This window comes from Ahaetulla prasina, chromosome 7 (genome assembly GCF_028640845.1).
Source record: "Ahaetulla prasina isolate Xishuangbanna chromosome 7, ASM2864084v1, whole genome shotgun sequence".
Classification (NCBI taxonomy): Eukaryota; Metazoa; Chordata; class Lepidosauria; order Squamata; family Colubridae; genus Ahaetulla; species Ahaetulla prasina.
In genome coordinates this window covers 9,501,400-9,520,050 of record NC_080545.1, presented here as the reverse complement: position 1 = coordinate 9,520,050, position 18,651 = coordinate 9,501,400, and the positions used below count along the sequence as shown (strand labels likewise).

The following is an 18,651-nucleotide window of genomic DNA, read 5'->3' as shown; positions in this document are numbered from 1 at the left end:
AGGCCTCTGACTCTTTTCCCTTCCTAGGCCACGCCTCCAGACCCAGCTGATGGCAATCAGGCCTGGCTGGACCCTAGGTTTCGTAGGCACGAGAGGCGGGAACAACAGAACCAGGGGTGGGGCAGTCCTAGGAAGTGCTGAGTCATGGAGCCACACCCCACAAGATATAAAAGCAGCAAGGGCTGTTATGCCTCTTCGTAGCAGGCAAATCAACTGCTTGACTAGAGCTGAAGTACTGTTTGTTGACTCATCGGCTCAAGGGAGATAACAGAGACACTTGGCAGATGCTCGCTAGTTTGCTGCCAGAGCTGATAGTGCCGGCTAATTAAGCCATTGCTCAGACTGAGGCGAGGGGGACAGAACACCCTTACCTGTATGATACCTGACAACAAGGTGACCGCCACGGCTACTTTCACCCGCATGGCATCTCTGGCGTCGGTCCCGTTGGTTGAGTTGGTGCCCGTCACCTCAAACAATTCATCGGGAACTTCTCTCACTGCCACTCCGCCAATCATCAGGCTGATCACAGCAAAGGTTCCTGCGACAGGGTGAGGTTGGAGAAGTCGGTTTTACTGGTAGTCCTCGACGTACGACCACAAAGGAGCCCCAAATTTCCGTCGCTAAGCGAGACGCTTCAGCGAGTTTTGCCCCGTTTTACGACCTTTCTTCCCACAGTTATTAAGTAAATTCTGCAGCCGTTAAATTAGTAATAAGGTTGTTAAGTGAATCTGGCTTTCCACATTGACTTCGCTGGTCGTAAAAGGGGATCGCGTGACTCCCCACCTGGGACACTGCAGCCGTCATAACTAAGAGTCAGTTGCCAAGTGTCTGAATTTTGAATCGCAGGACCAAGGGGGATGCCAACAATGAACCTATGTGTGAAAAATTGTCATAAGTCACTTTTTTTCAGTGCCGCTGTAACTTTGGTCACTAAATGAACGGTCGTAAATTGAGGATTACCTGTATTGCCAACAAAATCAACACATTTGAAAGAAACTGCTTGGATTTTTTAAATATAAAATAAAAAGTATTGTTGGAACATAATACCTGAAAAAATTGTCAAAGAGGTCTAAAGCTCTTTTCAAATATATGCTGGAAATGGATAGGTAGTCCTCAACTTACAACAGTTCATTTAGTGACCGCTCGAGGTTACACCGCTGAAAAAAGTAACTGATGACTGCATTTCACACTTAACGACCGTTGCAGCAGCCTCACGGTCACGTGATCAAAGTTCAGACGCTTGGCAACTGACTCATATTTATGACGGTCGCAGGATGATTCCCTTTTACGACTTTCTGACGAGCAAAGTCAACGGGAAAACCAGATTCACTTAACAACCGTGTTACGAACTTAACACCTGCAGTGATTCGCTTAACAACTGTGGCAAGAAAGGTCATAAAACGGGACAAAATAGCTTAAAATTGACATTCGTTTCATACCTGTCTCGCTTTGCGACAGAAATGTGAGGCTCAACAGTGGTCGCAAGTCGAGGACTACCTGTACAGATAATTTTGACTTGTGTAATAAAGGTAGACCAGTTTAAAAAGATGGAAAAGGTTTCACCCAGCTATATTTTCAAGAACAAAAGTCATCTAAGCCAATATTTCTCAACCATGGCGACTTCAAGATGTGTGGACTTCAACTCCCAGAATTCCTCAGCCAGCCTTGCACATATTTTTCCCCCTTACTGGCTGGGGAATTCTGGGAGTTGAAGTCCACACATCTTGAAGTTGCCAAGGTTCAGAAACACTGATCTAAACCAGGGATCTCCAACCTTGGCAACTTTAAGACTTGTGGGCTTCAACTCCCAGAGTCCCTCAGCCAGCAAAGCTGGCTGAGGAACTCTGGGAGTTGAAGTCCACAAGTCTTAAAGTTGCCAAGGTTGGAGACCCCTGACCTAAACTACAAAAACCATCAAATAAATCCATTAAAAGAGATACCTATTGATATATGTCTGGAAGTTCCAAAAAATGTATAGAGAAAGACCGGATAAAATGAAGAATACAGGCCAAACACCGGAGGAACGGCAGCCAGCGACGCATACGCTAATCCTGAGGGAAACATTAAAGAAATAAAGGAAAATAAGAGAGATGCACATAAGATTCCCTACCAAATTATTAGAATAACCAGTCGATAAAAAATAGTTAAGACAGTTGTAAATGATCAGTGTTTCTTTTTCCCCAATTCAATTTTCAGTCAGCAATTTGTTTGAAAGGGAGTTTAATCAAACTGCAAAACAAAGATAAGGATTCCTCCTGATTAAATTATCAGTACAAGTAGTCCTTATTTATTTATTTATTTTTCGCATTCTATTTATTTTTCGTATTTTTATACCGCCCTATCTCCCTCGGGACTCAGGGCGGTTTCCAGCCAGAATAAAACATACATATAAATACAGGATAAAACAACAATTAAAAAACTTATTAAATAAGGCCGAATATTTAAAATAGAAATACAAATAATAAAACCCCATTAAAACCAAATTCAAAATTTAAAAATTCAAAAATTCTTGAGTCCTTGACGTACAACTATTAGTTTAGCGACCATTTGAACGGTGCCGAAGAAAGTGACGTGCCTGTTTTCCACGCTTACGACCGCTGCGGCATGATCAAAATTCAGACGCTTGGCAACTGACTCATATTTATGACGGTCGCAGGATGATTCCCTTTTACGACTTTCTGACGAGCAAAGTCAACGGGAAAACCAGATTCACTTAACAACCGTGTTACGAACTTAACACCTGCAGTGATTCGCTTAACAACTGTGGCAAGAAAGGTCATAAAACGGGACAAAATAGCTTAAAATTGACATTCGTTTCATACCTGTCTCGCTTTGCGACAGAAATGTGAGGCTCAACAGTGGTCGCAAGTCGAGGACTACCTGTACAGATAATTTTGACTTGTGTAATAAAGGTAGACCAGTTTAAAAAGATGGAAAAGGTTTCACCCAGCTATATTTTCAAGAACAAAAGTCATCTAAGCCAATATTTCTCAACCATGGCGACTTCAAGATGTGTGGACTTCAACTCCCAGAATTCCTCAGCCAGCCTTGCACATATTTTTCCCCCTTACTGGCTGGGGAATTCTGGGAGTTGAAGTCCACACATCTTGAAGTTGCCAAGGTTCAGAAACACTGATCTAAACCAGGATCTCCAACCTTGGCAGCTTTAAGACTTGTGGGCTTAACTCCCAGAGTCCCTCAGCCAGCAAAGCTGGCTGAGGAACTCTGGGAGTTGAAGTCCACAAGTCTTAAAGTTGCCAAGGTTGGAGACCCCTGACCTAAACTACAAAAACCATCAAATAAATCCATTAAAAGAGATACCTATTGATATATGTCTGGAAGTTCCAAAAAATGTATAGAGAAAGACCGGATAAAATGAAGAATACAGGCCAAACACCGGAGGAACGGCAGCCAGCGACGCATACGCTAATCCTGAGGGAAACATTAAAGAAATAAAGGAAAATAAGAGAGATGCACATAAGATTCCCTACCAAATTATTAGAATAACCAGTCGATAAAAAAAGTTAAGACAGTTGTAAATGATCAGTGTTTCTTTTTCCCCAATTCAATTTTCAGTCAGCAATTTGTTTGAAAGGGAGTTTAATCAAACTGCAAAACAAAGATAAGGATTCCTCCTGATTAAATTATCAGTACAAGTAGTCCTTATTTATTTATTTATTTTTCGCATTCTATTTATTTTTCGTATTTTTATACCGCCCTATCTCCCTCGGGACTCAGGGCGGTTTCCAGCCAGAATAAAACATACATATAAATACAGGATAAAACAACAATTAAAAAACTTATTAAATAAGGCCGAATATTTAAAATAGAAATACAAATAATAAAACCCCATTAAAACCAAATTCAAAATTTAAAAATTCAAAAATTCTTGAGTCCTTGACGTACAACTATTAGTTTAGCGACCATTTGAACGGTGCCGAAGAAAGTGACGTGCCTGTTTTCCACGCTTACGACCGCTGCGGCATGATCAAAATTCAGACGCTTGGCAGCGGACTCAGATTTATGACGGTTGTAATCCCGGGGTCACGTGATCACCTTTTGCGACAAGCCAATGAGGAACTTACTGTTAAGTTGCCAACTTAACAACTGCACGGAGTCACTTAACAACTGTGGCAAGAAGAGTTGCAAAAGGAGGCAAAACTCACTTGCCTTGCTTAGCAGCGGAAATTTGGGGCTCAATTGTGGTCGTATGTCGAGGACTCCCTGTATGATCTACACCCACAAACTCTCTTTGGCCTTGGATGTCAATTGTTAAGAATCAACCTGTACTTTTTAAAGGAGATGAAGGGTTGATCTTTTCCCCAGAGTTTCCAAGTGTTAAAAATATATTTTAAGATGTAAAAGATGCTCTTACAAATATTACAACGAAGCTATCGAAGTGTTGTCCCGGTGTTTGGAAGCCGTACGGGTCTGGATGGGGAGAAACAGGCTCAAGCTCAACCCCTCCAAGACAGAGTGGCTGTGGATGCCGGCATCCCGGTACAGACAGCTGAGTCCACGGCTGACTGTTGGGGGCGAGTCATTGGCCCCGATGGAGAGGGTGCGCAACTTGGGCGTCCTCCTGGATGAACGGCTGTCTTTTGAAGATCATTTGACGGCTGTCTCCAGGAGAGCTTTCTACCAGGTTCGCCTGGTGCGCCAGTTGCACCCCTTTCTAGACCGGGATGCCCTATGCACGGTCACTCACGCCCTCGTGACGTCTCGTCTGGATTACTGCAATGCTCTCTACATGGGGCTCCCCTTGAAGGGCATCCGGAGGCTGCAGTTAGTCCAGAATGCGGCTGCGCGGGTGATAGAGGGAGCCCCCCGTGGCTCCCGTGTGACACCTATCCTGCGCAGACTGCACTGGCTACCTGTGGCCTTCCGGGTGCGCTTCAAGGTTTTGGTAACCACCTTTAAAGCGCTCCATGGCATAGGGCCGGGTTACTTACGGGACCGCATACTGCTACCGAATACCTCTCACCGACCCGTGCGCTCTCACAGAGAGGGTCTCCTCAGGGTGCCGTCAGCTAGGCAGTGTCGTCTGGTGACACCCAGGGGAAGGGCCTTCTCTGTGGCGGCTCCCACCCTCTGGAACGAACTCCCCCCAGGACTCCGTCAACTTCCGGACCTCCGAACCTTCCGTCGCAAGCTTAAAACACATTTATTCATCCGCGCAGGACTGGATTAGATTTTAAATTTATATTGGTTTTTAATGGGTTTTATTATTTATACTGCTTTTTAATAATTCGGCCTTTTAGAATAAGTTTTTTAATTGTTATTTTAATTTGTATTTATATGTTTTTACTTGCCTGTGAACCGCCCTGAGTCCTTCGGGAGATAGGGCGGTATATAAATGTGATTAATAAATAAATAAATAAATATTCCTTCAATCCCTCCGTTTCTTCTCCAAACCTTGGACAGCAACGCTCGAAGGATTTTGCCAACTAATCTGTAGACCAGTCAAAGCTCAGTTGCTGAAATGATGACGTACAGATAGTCCCCGACTTACAACAGTCGAGTTTAGTGACCGTTCAAAGTCACGACACTGGAAAAAGTGACCTATGACCGTTTTTCACGCAACTGTTGCAACATCCCCATGGTCACGCGATCGAAATTCAGACCCTTGGCAACTGACTCGTATTTATGACGTGTCCCGGGGTCACGTGATCCCCTTTTGTGACCTCTGACAAGCGAAGTAAGGGGGAAGCCAGACTTGAAAACTGTGTTACTCACTTAACAACCGCAGTGATTCACTTAGCAACAGTGGCAAGAAAAGTCGTGAAACGGGGCAAAACTCACTTAACGAATATCTCACTTAGTGACAGAGATTTGGGGGGGGGTTCCCTTCTGGTCATAAGTTGAGGACCACCTGAACTGTAGATATTATGTACACAGTTACTTAAACAAGAGTTGGAAATCTGTTAGATTAGGGTTCCTATTTACCTTACTAATCAGAAATTTTGTTTGATTAATCAGAATTGTAACCTGGCATATTATGAAAGAATATCTGCAGCAAGTCTCTCTCTCTCTCTCTCTCTCTCTCTCTCTCACACACACACACACAAGTATCATTTAGGGTGTGGAAGGTTTTGTTTTTTAAAGTTAAAAATTCTACTAACCTACACATAGACTTGAAACCAGAGGTTTTTCTACTGGGGATCATACCCGAAACTTATAATAGTGAATTGAGATATTTGATTGTGAATTTAGTAACAGCGGCTAGGACTGTGTTTGCTAAAAACTGGAAAAATGAGAAAATACCAACGCAAGATGAAGTTATTAAGAAAATAATGGAGTGTACTGAAATGAGTAAATTGACATTTGAAATTAGAGAACAGGAAGATAAACAATAAGATATGGGACTTATTTTATCAAAGGTTAGATAAAAAAATACGTTAATGAAGTTTCTATAATGTAAGAATTGCCAAAATACATATTGATTCAAGATGATGAAATGAATGATGCAATATAACTAATATAAAATTTAGAACATTTTATATGAAATGAGGGAAGAAACACTTATAGTCAAATAAATGATTAATTAACCAAAATACTTGGATATATATTAGATTGGTAAAATGTAAAATTGATAAATTATACATTATGAATATGGTGAAATTGCACAAAAGATTTGTAATCAGCCAACCGACACACTGTTTGTATTTGTATTGAACATGTTTTTATGTATTTATTTTATTTTATTTTTTTTGCATTTATATCCCGCCCTTCTCCGAAGACTCAGGGCGGCTTACACCATGTCAAGCAATAGTCTTCATCCATTTGTATATTATATACAAAGTCAACTTATTGCCCCCCCCAACAATCTGGGTCCTCATTTTACCTACCTTATAAAGGATGGAAGGCTGAGTCAACCTTGGGCCTGGTGGGACTTGAACCTGCAGTAATTGCAAGCAGCTGCTGTTAATAACAGACTGCCTTACCAGTCTGAGCCACCAGAGGCCCTTGTATGTCTGTCTAAAATTTTTTTTAAAAATTATATAAAAAAAATCTACTAACCTTGAGGCAGCTGCATGACTCCCGTACTGATCCCCGAGATGATGTCTCCCATCAAATATTCTCTCACGGGGTATTGAGGAAGCCAGGTTAAAATCGGGAAAAAGCTATAAAGAACCGATTTGGCTTTCTTGGAAGAACAGCTGAAAGAATCCAAAACAAAAAACAAACAAACAAATGGTCACTAAACGACTTGTCATAACTCGAGGACTACCTGAACGGGATCCGAAGGATGGCCGGCTCGTTAATTTAATGAAACCAAGGAGATTTCGTGTCTTACCGGAGAGCATGTGCTATCTTCTGACGAAGAGGCTGAGTTGTTTTGTCCTTCGTATTCAGCTGCTCATGAAGCAACCTCTGGCAATATACTGGTCTCTCCACATGGTACATGTGTGATGTCGCGGGCCGCGTTTCATATTCTCCAGCATGTTCCATAGTACATGTTCGATAAACGGGAAGGCAGGAGAGACGTTCCTTCAGGCTGCTACCAAAGGACGTTTTTATAAAAAGATTAGCGCGAAGTGTTTCTTTCTATCTGAGGAAAACCACCTTCACAATCCAGCCTTCGGCCACGTTTCTCTCAAGGAAAAGTACTGAAAGAAAGAAAGAGCAAGAATAAGTAAATTAGCGAATCATTCTTCCTCCGAACACTTTTTTTTTCTTAGTGTAGATTTACTTGAGTCAAAAGTACAGGTAGTCCTTGATTTACAACAGTTCGTTTAAGGACCGTTCGAACTTACGACGGCACTGAAAAAAGTGACTTAGGACCATTTTTCACGTTTATGATCCTTACGGCCACGTGATCAAAATCCAGACGGTTGGCCGCCGACTCATATTTACGACGGCTGCAATGTCCCACGATCTCCTGACAAGCAAAGTCAATGGGGAAGCCACTTTACAACCGTGTTGCTAAGTTAACAACGGCAGGGATTCATTGAACAAACAACGGTGGACAGAAAGGTTGTGAAACGAAGCAAAAATCTACTTAACAACGGCCTCACTTAGCAACAGACGTTTTGAGCTCCACTGTGGTCGTAAATCGAGGACTCCCTGCAAAGCTCTGAATTTCAAGTTTTTCTGCGTGCCAAAAGGAAAACCTGAACTGACACCAAAAAAGTTGCTCAGGGCTTCGCAGAAACACACAAAGAATGGCAACATAAACAGAGCTAAATTGCCTTTCTTTATGTCTTCCTTATCCGTCAGATAAAGGCTCTTAATCCCATCCAATCGAAGTAAGCTTTTAAAGGATTTACTGCTTCTATCGACCAGCAAATGGGCGACAAATAGACTCTACAAAAAAAAAAAAAGGAATATCAGAGTTGTGTCCTGCTCAGGTTCAGCACTAGCATTTCAAACAGAGAATACAACAAGATTGCTTTTGAATATCAAATAGCTGTCCTGTCTCAAAAACCTCCAATGAAGCAGATTCTCAGTCATCCAGGTCATGGTTTTCCCAAAGATGCTGTTCTGACTTAGGCTTCGTGGGATAGTAAAAAGAACACAATTAGTCCCCAAAACCCTCTTTTTATTTCAACGGCTGTGAATTATTGTTCATTCACAGCCCGTAATGAGTCACAAAGAGTTGGTAAAGAGCTCGACAGAAGTCCTTCGGGATAAGGCTGATAAGCACCCACCTTTATCTCCCTTGACACGCTGCCAAAGACCTAATTGGCAAATAGCTTTGCAAGGCCACACAGAGCAGAGTCAAAATGGAGCTTCAGAATTTAAACCGACCAGAACGAACAAAGGTGCTTCCTGCAAAGGCTCACGTGCCTTTGCTCCTTCTTTATGTCTTATGGGAGAGGCCAATCATCTCCAAGCCTTACTCGCGAGTCGCCCATTTTGTCTTAACTTTTCTTGCCTTCTGGCAGCTCTGCGCATGCTCGCGCTGGGAACAGGCTCCCCATTCCTCTGCCTCGCTGACGTCAAGACTCTGAAGGCACCAGTCAGCACATAACTCCTAGATGGCCCTGGCCCCCTCTCTGCCTCCAACACAGAGCCCTCATCCGAACCTTCCCCAGACTCCAGGACTGACCCATGTTCCTCCCCAACCTCCTCACTGTCCGAATCTGCTGCCAGCTCCGCAGGCCACCGGCGGACCATAACAGACTTTTTTCAAAAGGCAAGTGAACTTTGTTTTTCCTAGAAGACATTTTGCTTCTCATCCAAGAAGCTTCATCGGTTGTTTAGAAACGAGAAGTAGGAGCTGATGAAGCTTCTTCATCAGATCTTGGAGAAGCAAAATGTCTTCAACGAGGTGAAACCAGGCTTAATAGCAGTAATTGTGAGAGGGAACTTGGAGTCTTAGTGGACAACCAATTAAATATGAGCCAACAGTGTGTGATGGCAGCCAAAAAAGCCAATGCAATCCTAAACTGCATTAACAGAGGGATATAATCAAGATCAAGTGAGGTACTAAAACTACTCTATAAGTTCTTACTAAGACCACACCTAGAGTACTGCATCCAGTTTTGAGCACCACACTATAAAAAGATGTGAAGACTCTAAAAAGAGTCCAGAGAAGAATAACCAAGATGATTAGGGGACTGGAGACTAAAACATATGAAGAATGGTTGCAGGAACTGGGCCTGGCTAGTCTAGTGAAGAGAAGGACCAGGGGAGACATGATAGCAGTCTTCCAATATTTGAGGGGCTGCCACAGAGAGGAGGAAGGGGGTCAAGCTATTTCCCAAAGCACCCGAAGGCCAGACAAGGAATAATGGATGGAAACTGGTCAAGGAGAGATTCAACCTGGAAAGAAGGAGAATTTTTCAGGCAGTGACAGCAATCAACCCATGGAACAGAAGTTGCCTTCAGAAGTTGTGGGAGCTTCATCACTGGAAGCTTTCAAGAAGTGACTGGACTGCCATCTGTCAGAAATGGTGTAGGATCTCCTGCTTGGGTGGGGGGTTGGACTAAATGACCTGCAAGGTCCCTTCCAACTCTGTTAATCTGTAAATACAAAGAAAGTGAAGTTGCCTTTTGAAAAAAGCAGTCCAATGATGGAGCACCCACCACTTCTGAAGACAAGCCGTTCCACTGGTTAATTGTTCTCCTTATCAGGAAATTTCTCCCTTGATAAGCTTCCATCCGTTACTTCTTGTTCCTGCCTTCTGGTGCGTTGAAGAATAGATCATTTATAAAAATTTATTTTCATTAAACGTTTGTCCCTGGGAGTCCCAGTATATTATCAATAGGATGGGATGTTTATTCTGGGCAAACAACGAAGAAAAGGTCACCAATATCCTTTTTTGTTTTGTTTTGAATCACATGCGTCTTATGCAGCCAGTTGATTAAACACTGAATATTCTACAATCCACCCAAATGTTCCATGATTCATTTAGATAACCGGTGACTTTGGTTCTTCCTGAAACAGGCCAGTCTGTTTTCCTCTAGGAAAATGTAATTTAATTTCTCCACCAGTTTTTTTCACCACCACCCTCCCACGTTGTTTCTAGAAACATTGAAGGCCGTATCAAAATGTTCCTTAGGTCGTGTAAAATTTTCTTTGGGCCTTATCAAAACTTTTTTTTTTTTTTAAGGCCGATGGCTTGACCAACCCGTTTCATTTGGCAGCTTCTATAAAACAGGAGAACTTTTAAATGAAGTCCTTATCACCCCAAAGCCAACGTACGTTCAAAGGTGGGATTGAGGTTGGGTTACCTAGGAGTTGCCAACAACAAGAGAAGGCAAGAGAAGAACCAATATTTCTGTGGCTTAGGCCGCCAGGTTTTCTCTGGATGAAAATGGGTCATCTTTAGAGAAATTGTAGCTTGCAGCGGTTAATATTGAAAAAAGAGAAGTTATTCCCCACCTAACCTGGACTTCACTTCCATTAGCCCCAGCTCGATGGGCCAAGAGCTAAACTGTTTGCAAGATCAAACAAGTTTAAGTCCGACATACTCAAAAGGCACCAGATTTGGGGAAAGTGATCCAGAGTACATTTCTGAAATTCCACTTTATGTCAGGTGTGCAAAAGATAGGTATGTGTCATTTCACAAAGCATTCCTGGCCTGCTCGTGAGTTGCCACAGGCCACGGGAGTATGGGAAACAGGCGAAATGGCACAGCAGCCAAAGACAGATGCATATTCCACGCTTCTCTCTCTCAAGGCTATATCCCAGGGTTACCTACAGCAGCCGAGGGGAAGTGTGAAATTGCTCCATTGGCGAATGTGATTGATGGCACGCCCTAGGGGGAAACAGGGTCATAACTGGAGCGTAAATTACGTAGGGTCAGAGCTGGCTTCACTTGGGAATGTGTTGACATGAAGCTCCTAATAAATAACTGGATTTCTTTTGAAGCTTGGCTCGAGGCTAATGATTTAATTAGGGCATCCGTCTCAACAGGGACAAGAGAAAGACCTAAGACACCCTGTTATAATTATTTGTACTGATCGTAACTGTGGTGTTGGAGAAGACTCTTGAGGGTTCCTTGGATGACAAGGAGAACCAATCAGTCAATCCTGAAGGAAATCAACCCTGACTGTTCTTTGGAAGGACAGAAACTGAAGCTTCAAAGACTTTGGCCACCAAATGAGAAGAGAGGACTCCTTGGAGAAGACCCTGATGTTGGGAAAGATGGAAGGACAAAGGAGAAGGGGATGGCATAAGATGAGATGGTTAGATAAGGTCATTGACGCAATGGACATGAATGTGGGCAAACTCCAGGAGACCGTAGAAGACAGAGGGACCTGGAAATGGAGTCACAAACAGCCGGACACAACTTAGCAGCTGAACAATAACAAAATACTGCTGGTATCAATAGGATTGTTCCATTTATGCAGAACATAGAATCTGTTGTGGTCCTCCAGCAGCCGGCGGACCTGGCAATGGAGTTGGACAGTGAGAAGGCTGGGGAGGACTATGGGCCAGTCCTGGAGTCAGGGGAACGCCCGGACGAGGGCTCTGCATCGGAGGCAGACATGGGGCCAGGGCCATCTGGGAGCGGTGCGTGGACTCCGGAGCCTCCAGAGACGGACAGCAGAGAGGCAGAGGAACAGGAGGAGCCTGTTCCTAGTGCATGCATGCGAAGAGCTGCCAGAAGGCAAGAGCAGCTGAAGCAAAAAGGACAACTTGGGAGGAAGGCCAGGAGATGATCGGCCACTCCCATAAGGCTTAAAAGACCAGCAACGAGCCGTTGGGTTCTTTGTAGAAAAGCAACATTGATTTCCATGCTTCTGGTCTCTTGAACTTTGTGGGGGTTTTGCCAAGAAAAGCCTTTGGCAGGTTGCCAAAGACATCAAAGGTTGGTGATAAGGCCGAAGTTTTGGACTAAGCTGATAATGAATGAATTAATTAATGTTTAATAAAATAAGTTTGTTGAGGACTGAATTGTGTTTAGTAATCACTACTTAGGCCTTGGTCACAAAAGAATCATAGGGCTGCAAGAGACCTTGTAGGTCTAGTCCAACCCTCTTCTCAAGGCAGGGGACCTTATATCAGCCTGGTCAAATGGCTGTCCACTCTATTTTTTGAAAACCTCTAGTGATGGAGCACCTACAACCTCTGAAGGCAAGTTATTCCATTGATTAATTGTTCTCACAGTCAGTAAATTTCTCCTTCCTTCTAGTAATTTGCAAATGTTAATTTCATTTATATTTATTTACAGGGTAGTCCCCAACTCACTACCACAATAGGAAAAAAAATCATCATTAAGGGGCACGGTCATTAAATGAAGCAACATATGACGGTACTGAATTTTGTTGTGACAGTTATTAAGGAGGAAACTGTATGTAGCCTGACTAGGTGGCTCGGTGGATAAGACACTGATCTTGTCGATGAGAAAGGATGGCAGTTCGGTGGTTCGAATCCCTAGTACAGGTCTCCTGCCATGAGCAGCGGGTTGGACTAGATGATCCGCAAGGTCCCTTCCAACTCTTGTTATTGTGTTAAACTGATTTGATGCGCAACTTTCTCTGCTGGCTTCCCCATTGAGTCTGCTTGTCAGAGGCTGGCTGGGAATGGCACGAATGATGATCACTTGATGGTGGAACACTAAGACTGTTGGAAATGTGTGACATCCATATCACACTCACATGACCACCAAGACAGTCGTAAGTGCAAAGATTGGTTTAAGTTATTTTTTTTCCCAACACTGTTGTGATTTCAGTCATTAAACAAACAGTTCCAAGTCAAGGTCTACCTGTAATTTCCTTCTCCTGTACTTGGTGTCCTCTCCTGAGCTATTAACCACATTTAGATGGAAATTCACATCTCAGTTAAGCCAATATATGGAACTCGGCTTACCGGAGAACCACTGCGTTCTCAGATAACCTGTCTCTGCTTCTAAAAAATGAAATAGGATTCAAATATTGCGGCACATCAAGTTTCCTTTAACAAGTCGAAAGATAAATTCTGAAAGGATGCGTTTCCGGAAGCGCAGTTCTCTGTAAGGTTTTATAGCCGTGTGGTTATTATTCTGTAGAGGTTTTATTTAGCTGGAATCTGCTCACTGTAATTCAATTCTTACGAAATCAATTCTGATTCCATGTAAAAAATCCAGCAAAGATTTCCTGCTCTAAGCATGTTTTCATGTTTATATCTGAACATTTTGGGTGCACAAGTAGATGTCTACCTGGGCAGATCTGTTCAAATTTGAAATAGTTGCTTATTTGTTTGTATTCTGTATTATTTTTACAAATAAGGCTACGATCTTAGCTGACACACCTTTGTCTTCCTATTTTCCCCACAACAACCACCCTGTGAGGTGGGTTGGGCTGAGAAAGGATGACTGGCACAATCAGCTAGCTTTCAGCTAACTCATAGTCTCTTGGTGATTGGTCCAAAATCACCCATCTGTCTTTCTTGGTGAAGGCGGGACTAGAACTCATAGTCTCCTGGTGATTGGTCCGAAGTCACCCAGCCGGCTTTCACGGCTAAGGCGGGACTAGAACTCAGTCTCCTGGTGATTGGTCAAAAGTCACCCAGCTGTCTTTCATGGCGGAGGCGGTACTAGAACTCATGTCCTCCCATTTTCTACTCTGTTGCCGTCACCATTAGTCCAAACTGCTTTGAACGTACCTTTTATGTTCTTTTCAACTGATTACTTTTTTATTTCCTTTCCAACATATACATATATAAAGGTAAAGGTAAAGGTTCCCCTCGCACATATGTGCTAGTCGTTGCCGACTCTAGGGGGCGGTGCTCATCTCCGTTTCAAAGCCGAAGAGCCAGTGCTGTCCGAAGACATCTCCGTGGTCATGTGGCCGGCATGACTCAATGCCAAAGACGCACGAAACGCTGTTCCCTTCCCACCAAAGGTGGTCCCTATTTTTTCTACTTGCATTTTTACATGCTTTCGAAACTGCTAGGTTGGCAGAAGCTGGGACAAGTAATGGAGCTCACCCCGTTATACGGCAGCACTAGGGATTCGAACCGCTGAGCTGCCAACCTTTCGATCGACAAGCTCAATGTCCTAGCCCCTGAGCCACCGTGTCCATACATACATACATACATACATTTTCAGCTTGCATGGCTGTCCAGCTCGCAGTGGCAAATTGAAAGCAATCATTAAGAAAATAATCAAAATGACAAAACGAAGTGGCTACTGAGGATCTCAATCTACAACAGGGATGTCCAAATTTGGCAACTTTAAGACCTGTGGACTTCAACTCCCAGAATTCCCCAGCCAGCCATAGTACAACCACACTGGAAAAAAAATGACTTATGACTTGTTGTTGCACTTATAACTGTTACAGCACGCCCAGGGTCACGGGATCAAAATTCAGGAACTTGGCAATCCGCATGTATTTACAATGGGTGCAGTGTGCCAGGGCTGTGCAATTGTCATTTGTGATCTTGCCAGCAGCTTCCAACAACCAAAGCCAATGGGGGAAGCTGGATCTGCTTAAGGACTGCACGGTTCACTTAACAACCCACGGCTTTTAAAAAAAAAGGTGGCAAAACCAGACCCAAAGTCACTTAACCTTGCTCAGCAATGAAAATTCAAGGTCCCGTCTTGCGGTTTTTAAGATGAGGACTGTCGGTACAATAAAAGTATCCGAAGAACTTCATACATAGAAGGAAATAACAACAACAACAACAAAACAAGAAGCAACATTGCTAAGAAAAGTTGATAAGTAGAAGAAAAATAAAATAAAAGAAGTAAAAGAAAGATTTACAAACCATCCGCTGTGTTGTGGAGGCAATGATGGGATTTAAGAAATCAGGAGAAACAAATCAATTTGGGATTCCTGCTTGTTAATTCACCCGAGATTTTATTCACTGTATGGAGGGACACGTTTAATTTATACCTAAATGCGCGACAGATTTTCCTAAGTATCCCACATTTCTGAGTTTACACAATACAATATTCCAAAATTGAGCCCAAAATTTCGGTTACTAAGTGAGACATTGGTTAAGTGAGTTTTGTCCCGTTTTGCGGCCTTTTTTTGCCACCGTTGTTAAGCAAATCGCTGCAGTGGTTAAGTCAGTAACACCGTTGTTAAGTGAATCTGGCTTCCCCATTGACTTTGCTTGTCAGAAGGTCGCAAAAGAGGATCACACGACCTCTGGGACATTGCGACCGTCATAAATATGAACCCGTTGCCAAGTGTCCGAATTTTGATCATGGAGTTGCTACAACGGTCATAAGTCACTTTTTTCCAGAGCTGTTGTAACTTTGAAAGGTCACTAAATGAACTGTCGAAGACTACCTGTATGTTGAAGACTACTTGTAAAATCAACGTTTATTTGGATTAAAAGGAAAGACACTCAGAATATGGTGATTGGCATAAAAATTAACATATTGAAATATTGAATAACTAAATAATGAAAGATTATAACTTAACATAAATATATGTATTATTACTAAGATTTTCAAAGGTAGTAAATATGATGAATATTATTTTATTTGTATTAAAATGTATGACACTCAGGTGCCACACTGTTCAAGCATTTGTATGTTTGTAAAAAGAATAAAAAATAAACTTGGGGGGAAAATATACCATTTGCTGAAATTATGGTAAGCTAAAGGTAAAGGTTCCCCTCACACATACGTGCTAGTCGTTCCTGACTCTAGGTGGCGGTGCTCATCTCCGTTTCAAAGCCGAAGAGCCAGCGCTGTTCGAAGACGTCTCCGTGGTCATGTGGCCGGCATGACTCAATGCCAAAAGCACACAGAACACTGTTACTTTCCCACCAAAGGTGGTCCCTATTTTTCTTGCATTTTTTACATACTTTCGAACTGCTAGGTTGGCAGAAGCTGGGACAAGTAACAGGAGCTCACCCCGTTACGCTCGTTAAGGATTCAAACCGCTGAACTGCCAACCTTTTGATCGACAAGCTCAGCATCTTAGCCACTAAGCCACCGCATCCCTTTGATACTTGACTCACTGCACGTGTTAAATTAGTCACATGGTTGTTAAGTGAATCTGGTTTCTCCACTGACCTTTGCTTGTCAGAAGGTCGTAAAAGAGGATCACACGACCCGGGACACTGCAACCATGGTAAGTATGAGTCAGTTGCCAAGCGTCCGAATTTTGATCACACGACCATGGGGATGCTACAACGCTTGTGTGAAAAACGGTCACGAGTGAGTTTTCTCAGTGATGTAACTTCAAACGGTCACTAAACAAACTGTTGTTAAGTCGAGGGCAACCTGTACACTGAACTGTGGAATAGAAGGATATGCAACTCACCAAGATAAACTATGCTGGATTTATTTGTGATTGTGTGTCATAGGAGCCCAGCTTAATTGTGGCCATAAACTAACACAATGACTTCTGGTGTGGTTCTTTAACAACAAGCAACCGTTTAATCGCAACCTTTCCCTGTGTAGCTAAAATACCTTTAGTCATCCGATTCTCCTCCGCGTACAATTCATTTGGGTACAGAATGTAAAATATATCCTACTGATAAAACCATGATTAAGCAAATGAGTGATGCAAGAAAGGAACAAAGGAAAAGAAAAAAAAATTAAGAAGTAGCTATAAAAACAGTTAAAGGGAAGAGATGGCGGGAAATCAGGTGACCGGCAGAACTTATAGAAAAATCCAGCGATCCAACTGAAAGAAAAAACTTTAAAAAAAAAAAAAAAGGGGGGGGGTCAAAATAAAACAGGCTAACCAATTAACCAAGACCCAAATCCGGGCTTGGGGGGGGGGGAAACCCCTTTCAAAAACCGAGATTGCTAAACTCTAAAAGCTAATCCATCTCACAAGGTAAGAAGGCATGGGAAGGCGGCGAATTTCCCGTACAACTCTTCGTAAAAGTCATAATTTTGTTTCATAATTGAAACCTGTCGCTGAAAGTTCATAAAACTGAAAAAGAACTTTGGTACAAAAAAAAAAAAGAGTAATTTTTGTCCACCACCCATCTTTTAAGGAAAGAAGAAGAAAACAACTTCCTGTATTAAAATAGCAAAATATCTTTCTTTTTTTTTCCTCCCTAAGATTAGTTAGATTTGGGGAGAACCAACCTTCAAAAACCCCCACATCTCCCGCTGAATGAGCCAAGGGGCTCAAACGTGAACTGAGTTAATAAGTGTTTTCCCTTCAACGTCTGAACCTGTTTTAACGGGGCACCCGGGCATCCTAAAATTTAAAGTAAGGCTGAAATTCTTCCCTTTGCAGCTGCCCTCCAACCAAGCCGGGTGTGTGTGTGTGTGTGATCTCCTTCCATCGGTCAGTACGCCCCTTTCACACCAATCCTCCAACACGCATCTCCAAGCAGAGGCGTTCACAAGACCGGGTTCCCCCTCGTTTTGCAATCACGTTCTTGGAAAGGTCCTTCTCTCCAACCCCAACCCCCACAAACCTAGGACTATAGTGGGGTAAAATGACCCTTAAATTTCAAGGGGATCGCGGCCCCGGCCCAAAAAAAGGAAACCCCCCCCCCCACGGATGCTCGTCTGAACCACGCCGGGAGGAAAAGTCCCGTGCAAAACCGGTGCTCCTGATTTTTTTTATTATTATTATTATTAGCAATTTTTTGCAATTTTCTTGCAATTTTTTTTGCAATTTTCTTGCAATTTTTTTTTTGCAATTTTCTTGCAATTTTTTTTTTGGCAATTTTCTTGCTTTTTTTTTTTTTTTTTTTTGCAATTTGGGGGGCTTCTCGTTGCAAGGGGAGGAAGGAAGCCGAGCGCTCCCCCCCCCGCCCCCCGGCCCTTTGCTAGGCAAGGATGAAGCCAGCTCGACCTTGCTTCTTCTACCGTCCCCACCGCCCCGCAAAGCCGTCCCCGCATCCCAGCCGAGGCAGAGGAAGCGGCCGGCTTGCCTTGCCCTGCCCCTGCCTTGCCCCGCACGCTCCAAGCCCGGCCGGCCACGCGTTTGCTCACCTGCGCCGCCTCCGCTCGGCCTGGAAGCCGCCAAACCAGCCGCCGCCGCTGCAGCTCGCCTGCTTTTTTTTCCTTGTCCCCAGATCCCCGGGGAAATTCTCGGCCCCGCCCACTCCGCCGGGAGACTCCGCCCACCGCTCCGCCTGCCCGAAAGGGGGGGTGCCTGGTAGGCGTGGTGGGCGGGGCCGCGCAAACCCCGGAGCAAAGGCTGCCGGGAGTGGTAGTTCGCCCCGGGATGAGGGAGGGGCCGCAGTAGAAGCAAGATTTTGCATTTTTAAATACACGCACACACCCCATTTTTCTGTTTCCAACGCTTTGCTGGAAAAAAAAAATAGGGGGTGTATTTGGAGTCTTT

The 18,651-nt window shown here is 43.4% G+C and overlaps 1 protein-coding gene across 3 annotated transcripts in view; it reads right to left on the bottom strand.

The window, feature by feature from the left end:
- Positions 1–18,394, bottom strand: part of SLC26A5 (solute carrier family 26 member 5) — a 47,489-nt gene extending 29,095 nt beyond the window's left edge. For 2 of the 3 annotated variants that reach the window (XR_009156050.1, XM_058190567.1), the window contains exons 1-2: positions 1,941–2,100; positions 372–538 (exon numbers count right to left, since the gene is read on the bottom strand). Coding sequence is in view for 2 of the 3 variants with exons in the window: in XM_058190567.1 (XP_058046550.1) it covers positions 372–538; positions 1,941–2,064 (291 nt within the window). In the remaining variant the exon portion in view is untranslated. Of the gene's footprint in view, positions 1–371; positions 539–1,940; positions 2,101–3,321; positions 3,433–7,020; positions 7,161–7,297; positions 7,611–18,296 lie in introns of those variants that run through there. The other variant, XM_058190568.1, reaches the window with a different exon arrangement.
- Between the last annotated feature and the right edge of the window lie 257 nt (positions 18,395–18,651).